Source organism: Schistocerca serialis, chromosome 2 (assembly GCF_023864345.2).
Source record: "Schistocerca serialis cubense isolate TAMUIC-IGC-003099 chromosome 2, iqSchSeri2.2, whole genome shotgun sequence".
NCBI classification, from domain to species: domain Eukaryota; kingdom Metazoa; phylum Arthropoda; class Insecta; order Orthoptera; family Acrididae; genus Schistocerca; species Schistocerca serialis.
This window is the reverse complement of record NC_064639.1, coordinates 760,315,872-760,330,510: the sequence shown is the minus strand read 5'-3', so window position 1 is coordinate 760,330,510 and position 14,639 is coordinate 760,315,872. Positions and strand designations below refer to the sequence as shown.

The window sequence follows — 14,639 nt, the reverse complement described above, 5'->3', positions numbered from 1 at the left end:
CAGTTGTTCAACAGTTGCACGTCTGTTCATCTGTACACATCTCCAGAGCCATTGTTCACTACTGTCATCTGTGGTCCGTGGCGCACCACACTTGCCTCAGTGCCAGTTTTGGACAGCCCCAGTTTGCCATGCGCAGCACTTTGACCATTTGAAATTGAGTGTTTCAAAGCAAAAGCAGAAATGCTTAACTCTGTTTTCAAATTTTCCTTTGCAAAGGAAAACTCGGGACTTTTGCCCCAATTTAATTCCTGTACCCCTGAAAAGATGAGTGAAATAGATATTAGTGTCAATGCTGTCAACTGAAATTGTTAAAATTGAATGGAGTTATAGGGGCTGACGGAATCCCTGAGATTCTACATTGGATTTGTAAGTGAGTTAGTCCCTCTTCTAACTACAATCTGTTATAAATCCCTTGAATAACGAACCATGCCCAGTAGTTGAAGAAAGCACAGGTCTGTCTACAAAAAAGATAGCAAAAGCAACCCACAGAACTACCATCCAGTATCCTTGATATTCATTTGTTGTAGAATCTTAGAACATATTCTGAGTTCAAATGTAATGAGATACCTCGAACAGAATGAACTCCTTCAAACTAACAAACGTTGATCCCAAAAACATTGATAATGTGAAACCCAACTCTCACTTTTCTCTCATGAGAAATCCCCAGACCAAAGCAGTCAAATAGATTCAGTATTTCTCGATTTCTGAAAAGCATTTGACTCAGTATTTCATCTACACTTATTATGGAAAGTATGATTGTATGAGCTTATCAAGTGAAATTTGTGACAGGTTTGAGAATTTCTTGGTAGTGCGGACATAGTATGTTATCTCGGTTGGAGAGTCATCAGTAAATTTGGAAATGCCCCAGGGAATAGTGTTGGGACCCTTTTGTTCATGTTGTGTATAAATGATCTCGTGGACAATATTAATAGTAACCTCAGACATCTCACAGATGATGTAGTCATCTATAATGAAGTACTCTCTGAAAGAAGCTGTACAGTCAGTCAGTCAGATCTTGATAAGATTTGAAAGTGGTGCAAAGATTGGCAACTTGCTTTAGATGTTGAAGAATGTAAAATTGTGCACTTAACAAAATGAAAAAAAAGTAGCATCCTATAGACTATAATATCAATGACTCGATGAATTCATACCTTGGTGTAACACTTTGGAAGGATATAAAATGAAACAATCATGTAGGCTCAATTGTAAATAAAGCAAGTGCCAGACTTCGGTTTATCGGTAGACATTAGGAAAATGCAGTCAGTTTACAAAGGAGATTGCTTAAAAATCACTTGTGTGGCCCATTCTAAAATGTTGCTTAAGCATTTGGGACGCATACCATAGAGGACTAACAGGGGCATTGAGCGTATACAGAGAAGGACAGCATGAAGAGCGCAGATCTGTCTGACCCGTGGGAAAGTGTCACAGAGATGCCGAAAGAAGAGATAGGTGTAAACTACCTCGAGAAAGCCTACTTACAAAATTTCAGGAGCAGACTTTAAATGATTGCTCTAGGAATATATGACAACCTCCTACTTACTGATCTTGTAGGGATCATGAGGACAACATTAGATTAATTACAGCTTGCATAGAAACATTCAGTCATTCTTCCCACTCTCCATACATGAGTGGAACAGGAAAAAGTGATGATAACTGATATACTGGGACATAGTCTCTGCCATGCACTTGACAGTGGTTTGGAGAGTATAGATGTAGATACAGGTTGATTATTAGCTTGCCGTACAACTTCCTTGTTCCATTTCATGTTGACTTGTGATGCTATGCTTCGATATTTAATCAAAGTGACTGCCTCAACCAGTACCACAGAGAGCACATTCAAATAATAAAAGATGGTTTTTCCCAGTTGTGTTCATCATTAACTTACATTTTACCATTTTTAGCTCAGTCTCCCCCACCCCCTCCCCCTTGGGTCCCATAGTGAATTTTTTTATCATTAGCTTGCTCTCTGTGTTGATTTTTTTTTGTGATGCTAAATAGCACCTTGTTTTTATTTCAGAAAATGGTAACTGGTCAACAAGTGGTGGTCTGTGTCTTGAGTGGCTCCACCAAGTGCAGGAGTCATGGCAGTTATTGCCACCTCACCCTTCATTAATGGCATTTGCTTTGAGACTATTGGCAGTGCTTACACATGATGAACAGAGATTTACCTTTCTACAGAAAATGAACACTGTCAGTATCTTCTGTCAAAAAATGAAGCTTCAGAACAACAAAAATGTTTCATTAAATTTAGCTTATACTATTCTGCTGTCGTCAGTCATACAGCATAAGGAAGGAAGAAGATGGGTACTAGCTAATGGTAAATGTCTTTTATGTGAATGTTACCACCTGTGTATATAGCAATTATGATTTTGTGTAAATTCTAGTTGGAAAGCACTCAATTGTTACAGATTAAGTCATAATTTTTAATCAGCTGTAAGTTAAGAATGTTGCAGTTATTTATTTCGTCATATGAAGAAAACTTTGGTTTGATTTATGTATTCATCCAGGGTACTTATCACATTAATACAGGATTTGTCATCATAATACAGTGAAAACAAGCTGCTCACAATAGACATATGCACAGTATATATAAGTATAAATTTATGAAGAGGATAGATTACTGCTCACATATAGCTAAGATGTTGAGTCACAGATAAGCACAACAAAAAAATTCAAACAAGTGAGCTTTTGGCTGGAAAGGCCTTCATTGGAATTCGAGCACACACTCACACACACACACACACACACACACACACACACACACACACAAATTCACACAAACACAACTTGCATACACACGTGTGACCACAGTCTCTGGTTGATGAGTCTGTACTTTTGCCATTTGTTGTTTTTTATTGTAGACTCTCTCTTTCTCTCTCTCTCTCTCTCTCTCTCTCTCTCTCTCTCTCTGTGTGTGTGTGTGTGTGTGTGTGTGTGTGTGTGTGTGTGTGTGTGTACAAACAACTTTTTTCCTTCAGTTAAATATAAGCATTATCATTTAATTATTTTTCTTTTTGCTCAATTTTAGGGTTGTGGAAGGATGTCATAAACTTCTGCCTTAGCGATGCAAGCATATATGTTGCTCGGGAAGGTCAAAAGTTTGTCGCAGATCTTTTTAGTAGCTTGCTAAAGGATGGAACACCTGGTGTTGCAGCTGTTGAAGAAATTATGAGATATGCCATGAATCCTGTTCTTATTGGCAGAAACAGCTTCGCAGTAGACGTAAAAAGCAAACAAGACAAAATGTTACCAAGTATAGGTATAATGTGTTACGTTTTTGAAACCTCAATGGATGTAAGAAATTTGGCTGTTTTGTGTGGCATAATAAACAAATACAGTTTAGAGACAGTGGCATGGTCACTGTTAAATGGCAGCCTTGACAATATATTTGTTGCACAAGTATCAAGATTCCTAGCACTCCTTTACTTTGTTTTGTTCAAATACAAGGCTAGTTCGTCTGGCCACATAACATTAGAACATGTGAAGGAAATAGATGCAAGTATTGTGAACTTGTTGTCCGCATTGTTTGCAAAAGGTTTTGTGAGAAACGCTCTGAAAATTATTGTCCAGTCTCATTTCCAGTGGCACGAATTTATTAAAATAATCCAAATTGATCCTGAAGCCAGGAAGCATGAATTTGAGAATCAGCTGTTAGCCTTACAGGTATGTTCACAAAATTTAAGTGTGCTTGCATTTTCTCTCAGGAGCAATAGTTAATTATGTTTCAGAAGTGACTACAGTATTTTTCTTTGGTTAGTTGAGTATGATTACTGAGATATTGAAACTGTTTTTTATCTCTCTAGTTGAGCATGTAAAGTGTAATTAGTATGAATGTCAGCCTTCAAGAAAGTCAATGCTCCCAATTTGAGTCTTTTCTGGGAGCACAGTTTTTATGGCATAATGTTTTATGAGCATTTTTGTATGAGAAAGCACAATAGTGACAACAATATTTTTTGAAAAGTAAAATACAGTATATTCAGCTACTGCTGCCATACATCTAACATTAGTCCCCTTGTGATACTTTCAAACATTTTAAAATAGTTAACAGAGTGAAGATAGTTATTTTATATTTATTTTAGGTGGGACCAATTCTTGCTATTCTGTCCAGTACCACGATCTCACATGAATATTTCGATGAATTTTGCACAAAACTGACTGGTTTGATGCATCAGGAAACTGTTCGGGCAGTATATGCAATTAAGAAAATGCTGAGGGACCAGCCCAACAGTCATGAGGTTGCTCACATGGCTGTACTTAGTATATTACAGATAAAGGATGTAATGGACAAGGTAGGCATCAGAGACTGCAAAGTATTTGTGGCTTCTGTGAGATTAGTAAATGTTGATAAATTTTATACTTTAATTTTCTGATAGCTGTGACAGATATGCAAGAGCTATTTCTCTTATGTTTGTCAAACTGAAAATGTTGCAGTTATGCTGATATCTTCCATTTTACTGATTGGCATAAAGTGATGTGCTTGAATTATCATAATATGTTACAGTGAAACTGAAATCTCCCATTGGTAAAATTACGTGTTAAATGTGGTAAGAACAGCGAACCTGAGAGTGCACTTATTTTCCTTCTATCTATTTTCTTTTTGAATGAAATGCATATTGCAACTGAATTTCTTAATGGAGTAAGGTACTTATTTTCTAGATGATCTTCTCTCTGCCCTTTCTCTGTTAAATTCAACCTCGTGATGTCTGTATTGAACTGTGTCTTATTCTATTGGTCATATGTATAGGATGAATCAGGTTCTTCGATATAAACTTAAGGGAATGTTTGATCTTTTAGAGAGTATTACATATTGTAAAATGACCATTGTCTAATGCTGCATCGTTTCAGGAGTGCACCCTCTGATGCAGTTGAGGAATGTGGTGCAGTAATTAAGACAAAATTTCCAGCTAGACTTCCAGATTTAGGGTTGTCTGTTTTTGAAAATAGCTTCATATGAATGTCTGGTTATTCTTTAATGTTCAGCCCCTGTTGTACCCTCCAAGCTCTAACTGTGCTCCCCCTGCACTGTCGGGGGCTAGAATAGACCCGTAGCCCCTCCTTGCCTGTCTTAAGAGGCAACTAATAGGAGTCTTTTTTATTGGGCTAGAATTTTTAGATTGGTCTTGCGACTGTTCTTTGAACTTTTGAAAATTTTGCTCTTTTTCCCCCTTTTTTAACACTTTTACCTAACCTTTTTTGGCTTTTTAAATTCTGGTGCCCCTTTTTGGGTTTGACTTCCACTTTCCAAATTTTACCGAAGTGCAGGCGATATGTGGAACGACCCTTTACTTTGGTGCATTAACCCTCCACTGTGCACTGTTATCTTTTGCACCTATCATTCAAGTGGATCTACCTCTGCACCCAAAATCCAGCGTGTTAGCCAGTCCGTCGTGGTGGGGTTCTCATGTACCCTCTCGGTGGTAGCCCCCTGACAATGCAGGGGTCACACTGTTGATGCCTGAGCTGTACCCTCTCCACATCAGCCAATGAGTAGGTGGCTGTCCATTTAGGGGTACCAGGACTTGGGCAAAATTTACCGTGCCAAGAGGCCTTTGCCTTGGAGACATGGCGCCATGGGGAGAGTCTCTGATTGGAGTGAGTGACATCGGGATAGATTGTCTGCGATGAAACAGGTCAAAATTAATGGTAGCTGTGCCATCTCATCAGCCAGGAACAGTGATTTTAATGCAAAGGCTTACAATCCTACAGTATTTCCATCACTGACGATGCCTCAAGATAAGAACCAAGGCACAGAAAAATGGAAGCGGACAGTTTGCTGTGTTCTTGGTTTGTTCCCACACTGTTGGCAGCTTTTTTGCTACTACAAAGCCAATGCTTTTTGTTGAAAATATTGAAGATGTGTTTGGGGAGGTTGTGGCAACAGAGAAATGGATCTTTGCTGATCAAAACACCGCATGCCAACCCATCATGGGCACTTCAGACCTTTGTCAAGTTAGGAGATATACCAGTCACCATTTCTTCTCACAACAAGCACAAAAGAATTCAAGCTGATCTGAGACTACATGTTGTTGAAGAGTTGCACACTAATCTCGCATGGTGTGGAGTCCACTTTGTTCACTGCATCCAGAATGGATCCAAGGATAAAAGAGTGGAGCTTTTATCGTGGATTTTACAGCAACATTTTGCCTAAGAAGGTTAAGGTCATGGTTTATAGGTGTGACGTAAGGCCTTACTTTCTTACTCTTCCAGTGAGATTTTTTAAGTGCCAAAGGTTCGGACACGTCCTCCCACAGGTTTAATGAGGCTATCTGTAGGGCATGTGGACAGGTGTCCTGTGAGGGCACCCCTTGTGACTAATCCCCTCAGTATGTCAACTGTCCAGAACTGCACCCTCCTCATTCACCACAATGCTCAGGGAGAAGTCAATTCAAGAGTACATAGTGCTTAACCATCTGTCTTACCAAGATGCAAAGAAAAAGGTTGAACGGCTTCATCTGACTGATATGGTCTCCAATTTTGTGAATGACATGTCACAGGCCACACCTCACACCATGACAAGGTCTTGCACGACACAATCCGGCCCTGGTCGTATTCCAGGACCTGCCCTGGTTGGGGAGGGAATGTCAGCTCCATCATTCCGTACACCTATAGCACCGGTAGTTACTACATCATCGGTGTGGACAGAGATGCCTAGTCATCCTCTGGCATCGTCAGGGACGAGGACACCTGTCAACATGCCCCTCTCTCAAGACAAAGACCAGCAGCCACAGGCTACAAGCCAAAGAAAAGTATTCTCCTCTTCACTCCCAGAAGACAAAATTGGGAAATCTTCACAGAAATCTAAGTCTCACAAGGATAAGAAGGATAAGCTGAAAGGTAAACTACTTTCTGAGGCTTCAGATGTTCCGCTCTCCATCCCTGTAGCAGTCAAGCGTATGCATATGGATAATGGATCAGGCATTCAGGTGAACCACAAAGTGGTAGCGAAGTAATAACATCCGTATTTTCCATTCGCCACTCTCTCAGCCCTGACTCCAACACTCCTTCAGTGGGATTACAATGACTACTATCGCCATTTGAATGAACTCTGTTATTTAATGGCTACTTACTCCATAATTGTCATAGCGCTTCAGTAAACGCTGTTTATAGCAACACACGTCCCTGCTCGGGAAAGCTACAAACCTTACTGTACCAATTGCATTAATGTTGAGAGAGCATCTGCTGGGGTCTGTAACCTCATACGCTCTGATATTCTCACTGAGCGGGTGCCCCGTATCATTACACTAGATGCCGTGGCTGTTAGTATCTACCTGTCAGTTTGGAAGACAGTATGTAATGTTTATCTTTCCCCAGGTGGAACTTTCCATTATCACGAACTGTTTGAGTTAGTGACACAGCTCCCTGCCTCCTTCCTATTATTGGAGGACTTAATGCCCATGAAATCCTCTGTGGGGCGGCGACACAATGTCTCACAGAGCAGATTACTAGAATACCTCCTTTCAGAATTGGACATCTGCGTACTCAACACTGGAACTGCAGCCCAATTCAGTATGGGCCACAGAACATTTTCAGCTATTGATTTCCAGTTTGCAGCCAGAGTATCTTAACCTTGATCCAGTGGCATGTCCATAGCAATCTTTGTGACAGTGACCATTTTCCTATTGTTCTCCCCCTCTCCACTCACAGACATCTTGAACATGCTCCATGTTGATTGCTTCAGAAAGCTGATTGGCAGGTTTTCTCCTCTACAGCCACTTTTGCAGCCAGTCATGCGATGGATATAGACAGATTGGTACAGGATATTATAGATACTATCAGTCACGCTGCAGCATCAACAATACCCTACTCCTCCGGCTCATTCCGAAGACTGCTGGTGCCATGGTGGTCTGGAGATATAGCCACAGCTCTCAAGGAACACTGCAGGGCACTTTAGTAGCACAAGTGCCATCCCTATATGGATAATTTAACAGCATTCAAGAGACTCCAGGTGAAAATGTAGTTTTTAATAAAGAAAAGGAAGCAGGAATGTCAGGAGCGATATGTATCATCTATGTGATAACAAACTCCATCGTCCCAAGTATGGGCTAACTTAGCCGCATTTACAGCCATCCAACCTCAACGACAGTCCCTGTCATCCTTGTCAATGGTAACTAATCCCGCAGTACTTGCCAAATGTTTTATGATGTCCTTTCACAGTGCTTTGGAAGAGTGTCAAGATACGGCTCCTGGACCTGACAAAATCCACAACCAAATTCTGTAATATCTTTGTGCTGATAGTATGAAATGCATTTTCCAGCTTTTTAATCAAATTTGGCAGGATGGAGAATTTCCCTCTCAATGGCAGGAAGGTACTGTTATTCCTGTCCTGAAACGCGAAAGGTCCCACATATTTTAACTAACTACCAGACAATTTCTCTGATGAATGGGCTGTGTAAGCTATTCAAATGAATGGTCAACAGCTGTCTTTGTTGATACCTTGAAGCTGGAGGGCATATATCACAATTTCAAAACGATTTTTGGGCTTTCTGGTCTCCCATAGATCACCTGATTTGTTTGGAATCTGCAGTGTGCAATTCTTTCACGTGTCACCAACATCTGTTTGCTGTGTACTTGGACCTGCAGTAGGCATACGATACTACCTGATGATATCACATCCTATCTACACTGCATGAGTGGGGTTTCTGGGACAGTTTACCCATTTTTATCCAGAATTTCCTATCTCTCCAACTTTTTCATGTCTGGATAGGTTTGACCGTCAGTAGGAAACTGGAGTCCCTCAGGGATCAGTTCTTAGTGTAATGCTATTCACTATCACTATCACCATCAACGAAATAATAAATTCAGTGGACCCACAGTCTCTCCATCACTATGCATGAATGATCTTTGCCTGTACTGTGTGTCTGCATCACTGCGCGCTGCTGAGTGCGCAGGGTGTTGTCTGGAGAGTTCATGACTGGGTCCTGAATCATGGCTATCAATTTTCTCCTGCAAAATCATGAGTCATGTATTTTTGCTGACTCTGGACTGTGCATTCACACCCAGAAATTTATCTTGGGTAACTGGTTACTTGAAGTCGTTGAAACTTTTCAGTTGTTAGATATTTTATTTGATAACAAACTAACTTGGCTTGGTTGATTTTATCCCACTAGGACTATGGGTTAGCAGCATCATCTGTACTGAGCTTGCTGGACCCTGTTCACCACACCGACGTGGTTTGGCAATGTGGCCCTTCAGTATGAGCCTTGTTGACAGCCTCCTGGTGGAAGCTGGTGTCCCACTACTGTGTGTTAGATGACAGCAGATTCTGACAAGTTACGCGGCCACAATCTGTCATATGCCTACTCACCCATGTCACTCAACTCTGTTCCACAACCAATGGTTCAGACTGCTCGTTGCCCAAAAGTTGGTAGACCAGCTGGGATCCGACTCAATATTCTACTCAAGGACCTCCAACAGCCTCCTGTGTGTTCCTAGAGCTCCCTCTTGACACCCCCCTCCATGGTATGTACTCTATCCTGTGATATGAGTGTACACCTGTTGTGAACCTATAAAGGATGTTGATGCTACCCTTCTCTGACACTTGCTTCTCTTGGTCCTCCACGATTATTTTAATTCAGTATGCATATACACAGACAGATCGAAAGTCAATGACGGGGTCGGTTAAGCTTTTCCTCATATATTCACAAAAAGATTATGAAGATAACTTTAGAGAATCTTGAGCTCACATGGGGGCTTGCCAACAGTCATTCTTTCCTCAGACCATTCAAGTCTGCAACAAGTAAACGAGGAAATGACAGTGGTACCGTACACCAGGCATCAAAGATCAAAGATGGCTTGTGGAGTGTAGACGTATATTATGTTGGGAAGTGAGTTGGCAGGGGGAGATAGAAAAGAGGAAGAGGGAGATTGCGAAGAGGAGTGCGGAAAGCAAAGGTGTGAGTGAGTGAGGGGGTTAGCAGAGTCTGAGGCCTGAAGGAATATAGGGTTGAGTAATATCCCTTATCTGCATAATTTAGAGATGTTCTGTTGGGGGAGGGGAGAGGGGATTCATACAGATTGCTTGGGTTGTGGAGCAAACATTGAAATCAAGCGTGTTGTGCTCAGCAATGTGTTCTGCCACTGGGTGATCAACTTTTCTCGTAGCCTCAGTGTGGCAGTGGTTGTTAATATGCGAGGATAGCTGGTTGAAGGTCATGCCCATTTAAGAGGCTATGCAGAAGTCACAATAACTGATGTGACTGCTTTCACAAGAGCCCTACCTCTTACAGGATACATTTCAGACATGATATAACCAATGGGTCAATATTAGTTGCCAAAGACTGAGAATTCAGTTGTAAGGTGCCGGGCTGTATCCTCGTATTAGTCTCTCTTACTAGTTCACGTCACAACCGGATGTACCGGTATTGAAACATTTCCTCACCCGGGGCACCACATGTAACGTGCCGGGCTGTATCCTCGTATTAGTGCCTCTTACTAGTTCACGTCACAACCGGATGTACCGGTATTGAAACATTTCCTCACCCAGTAGATAGTGCGCAGTGTTTTCGACCTACCTTGCTTTGTTTATTCAATATTGTCTTCCTGGTAGCTGCGTCCATCTCATCTAAATCACACTGAAATTAAGAAGCCAGGATCCTCGGTTAATTTTTCCAAAATCAAAAGTCAAGCTCGTATTCATTGTTGAACATTTATGTCAACCACAGTACGATTTATTAGTTATTACTCGCACACACAATATTCATGTGACCAGGCCTCTTACACTTAATTGTCACATAAGGTAGGTCAAAAAATTCCAGTATTTAACAATGTTCACAATTACATTTTTTTGGTACGACCGGAAAAATTAACTGACTTGCGCACTTTTGCTCCAAGAGAATCTGACCGAGAACTAACTGAGAACTGCACCAGCTCAGACCTTACATAGACGAGCGCTTGAATATTTGACTATTTCTGTTAATATATTATAGTTAATAATTTCCCAGGGTTAAAATGATCCTTTCTAACTGGTTTTGAAGTTAACTATTGGGTTTTATTATTTAAATAACATGAGTGAGCTGTATCAATTTAAATACGTGGAACTAACTTATGCATCCGCCGTGGGAATTCCCGACTTATACCCACGGCAGCCCTTTTGAACAATGATTTTTACATATTCAAATTACTTAATTAATGCACTTACAAAGTTAAGACTGGAGTTATTTTATGTAGAAAAATAAAGGTAGCAAAAGTATCGAAACAGATCTTGGAATTATTTGGTAGTTTGGTCATAATTGGCACTGAAAGTCATACAGGCTACAGATTTTAAGTCTTAATATCTATTTAACTAACAGACTTTAGGTTAATTCAAACACTTTGCTGGAATCAGTAAAATTTATGCTTTCTTTTGGATGCAGTCTTATAGCTGAATTTGATCTATTAGCTCACTCAAATTTTACTTAATATGTATTGCACAATATACGTCATTTTCCATAATTGTTGATAGTATGCATTTCCAATAAAACTGATTAGCTCATTACTTTCAGAATAGATATTAGAATGTACTGAAATAATAAGCTTTTACTAGGGGAATTTTATTTAAACTATTTCTGAATTCTGTACTATGAGGCTGAAGGCCACAGAATCTGAAGTGGGAATCTGAGTAGTGAAAATGAGAAAAAAAAAAGTTCATTGCTTAACTAAGTTACTGAAGGAGTGTAAAACCAAAACAGGATAGCAGTGGGCAACCCTGCTTCGTTACACAGTGTCAGACTGACAGCACCTTATGAAAAAGTTGCAACTCAGCATTCAATCAAAATAAAAAAAAGGACTCCTGCTTCATGGCGAGATGTTCTTGCACGGAGAGTCTATGCATAGAAGATTAAAGTGAAATCCAACATCTGAACATTATGAGGTACACAGGAAACTGCTGAACAAAATGAAACGTAATGTTTGCAACGTGAAAATCAGCATGCAATTTCTGTTGTATGCAATGAATCGAATCCTGCAGCACTGTGGCAGAAAACAGCATGTCTTTGGGATTGTATTCAAGTCCTGTGTTTCATGCTTCTACATATGAATTAAACAAATTTTTCAATATCATTCAGGTTTCATGTTGGTATAAATTAGGAGCCACAAGGTGGCATTTTCATGACAGATCTGTTTTTTGTAAAACATGATTATGCATCCACACTGTGAGGCAAGAGCATGAGAATCTCTAGTGGGGCTTTAGATAATGATGGAACAAGCATAGCCAGGACTGAAAATGTCACCATAGTTGTTGTACAAGTTATTGGGTGCAATTTTTCTGTAGTTAATGGTACACCTCCTACTGAGTTCAAATGTCTTAATTAATCAAATACTCAAGAATGACATCTGAGAGGTACCATGTAACAATAGCCCATCAATACTATTGGGACAGCTGATAGTTTTAAAACTGATTGACCAGTTGGCCAAATCAACTATGTGAGTGGTAGTCTCCTTGGGTTTGCTGCCAAATCCTAAAATCGACAAGGCATAAAATTTGGACAGTTTTTCTGTCTGCAATCTTCAGGAGAGATGCTGCTGCCAACACCAGAAACCTGTGTCCACTCATAGCAGAACACTGGTATCAACAATCTATAACCCCCAAAAGATTATCCCCAAACACTTGGGCCGGCAGCACCAAAGAATGTTGTGCTTTGATTTGGGAAAATGGGGATTCCACATCTTGCCTCTATTATTCAAGTTGTCTGCCAGCCTAATTTTCATTTATTCCTTATAAACACTGACCCAAAAACTATCAGTTTCATGGAAGTTTATCCCTCATTTAAACAATATTCTGTTATCACTGTTTCATGTAAGCCTTTCCACATTGACACACAATTTTATGTATGCCAGGCTTCCAAAGCCCTATCGCTTTCAACCTCCATGGTAAATTTGATGTTGGGATGAAGACACTTGAAGTGGACCCAAGTGTAAACACCACAACTTCAATTCTGTGGTTTTTATTGAAAGGCTGAAATCTTTGAGGCTGATTCCTTTGGATTTATATGTGATTTTTGATGTGGTACATCTATTTACAAGGGTCCTGTAGTCCTTTACCACCCATAGTTGCCAACTTGTATATGGAGGACTTTGAGGATAGGGTACTGAGGACTGGTTTTCCATCCAACGTGCACCTGGAAATATGTTGGCAACACCTTTCTTGTCTGGCCTGAGGATATAATTTTCTCAACTGATCTTTCGAACACTTTAGCTGTCTCCATCTTAGTATTAAATTTATCATGGCGAATGGAAGAGACAGGAATCTTCCAGTTTTGGAGGTAATGGTTTACAAAATACATAATTGTTCTGTGGGGTTCGCACAATTCAGGAAAGGTGTGTGGAACATTGCTGTAATATAAGGCTACAACCACCTTAAAAATCAGCAGTAGTAGAACATTGTTTCAATGAAGGATGTGGAAGGAGATTGAATGAGACTCCGATAATTGTTGGTATGTCAGGTTTTTGAGTCAGTGCTTATAAGGAATCCATTTAATTAGATGGCAGACAACTTGGTTAATAGAAACAAGGGTTTACCTCGTAGCATAATGTGAAATTTTGTATTATCTCTAATCAAAGCACAACATTCTTTGTCCCCCAGGGAGCTAGCTGCTGTTTGGCAGGTTTGTGCTTGGCTACCGCAGAGTCCCAGCTTTTGCAGCATCTTTTCCCTTCCATGCTGCATGTCTGTCCTCTTGCTGTTCTTTTCCCCTCCCTTGGGGAACATGTCTGGGCTGTTTTTGGAAATGTATTCTGCATTTTCGGTAGTCAATTTCAGAATACTCTCCATTGTTTTTCGTTACTTTTTTCTTTCTTTGTTCACCTTCTCCTATCCTTTTCCGCTTCAGCGTTCGAGGTTCCTCTTTTTCTTCTCCCTCCCTGTGCACACCTGAAGGCTGATCCATGCACATCTGATGTGTAACAGGTGACTGGGTAACCCATAATTCCCAGCCCCAAGTGTCGACAGGTAGTGTTCGCTCTTACTCTCTGGTATAGGCCACGCCGAGGGAAGGGTGATTGCCTGATCCCAAATTGCTGATTAGACCCTCTGTCAAGGGTTCGGGGGGTATGACCTGAGGTGTGATCAACCACCTAAGGCGGGTGTGCCCCCCTATGAAGTGGGTCCCCAGTTGGAAGGAATGCGCCATCAGAGATGCTGGCAATCATGGGGATTTCTTCACAGTGAGCCAATCATCTTCACAGTCAATGGCTGCGGAACGTAAACGGAATGAGGCTAGCGATTCTAAGACCTTCCCAGCTGCACTACGGTTCCTTGTGTTTTCACATACTGAAGACAGTCAGTCCTTTGCTATGGTAAATCCGTTTATTATTCAGAAAGGTGTTGATGCAATTGCTGGCCCTGTGAAGTCCTGCTCTTGTTTACGCAATGGCACTTTGTTTTTGGATACTGCTTCTGATTCTCAAGCACAACTGCTTGCAGCTTCACTCCTCTATGGCTATCCTGTTCATGTCGGGGCCCACCAAATGCTGAATTCTTTCCTTGGTGTTATTTACACTAGGCTGCTCGATGGTTTGACTGAGGCAGAAATCCAAACTTACCTCTCTGAGTAGGGTGTCATTGCAGTCCATTGGGTGATGAAAAAAATAGGTGCCTCTTTAGTGTCCACATGCCCTCTCTTTCTCACTTTGGATAGTCTGGTTCTTCCATCAAAGCAGGTTAT

At 40.7% G+C, this 14,639-nt stretch overlaps 1 protein-coding gene across 1 annotated transcript in view; it reads left to right on the top strand.

The window, feature by feature from the left end:
• The window catches only part of LOC126457966 (uncharacterized), a 105,437-nt gene that overhangs the window by 31,562 nt on the left and 59,236 nt on the right, over positions 1 to 14,639 (top strand). Inside the window, exons 2-4 of the mRNA XM_050094724.1 lie at positions 2,018 to 2,317; positions 3,029 to 3,663; positions 4,080 to 4,289. Of these exons, the coding sequence (XP_049950681.1) occupies positions 2,018 to 2,317; positions 3,029 to 3,663; positions 4,080 to 4,289 (1,145 nt within the window). The remainder of the gene's footprint in view (positions 1 to 2,017; positions 2,318 to 3,028; positions 3,664 to 4,079; positions 4,290 to 14,639) is intronic.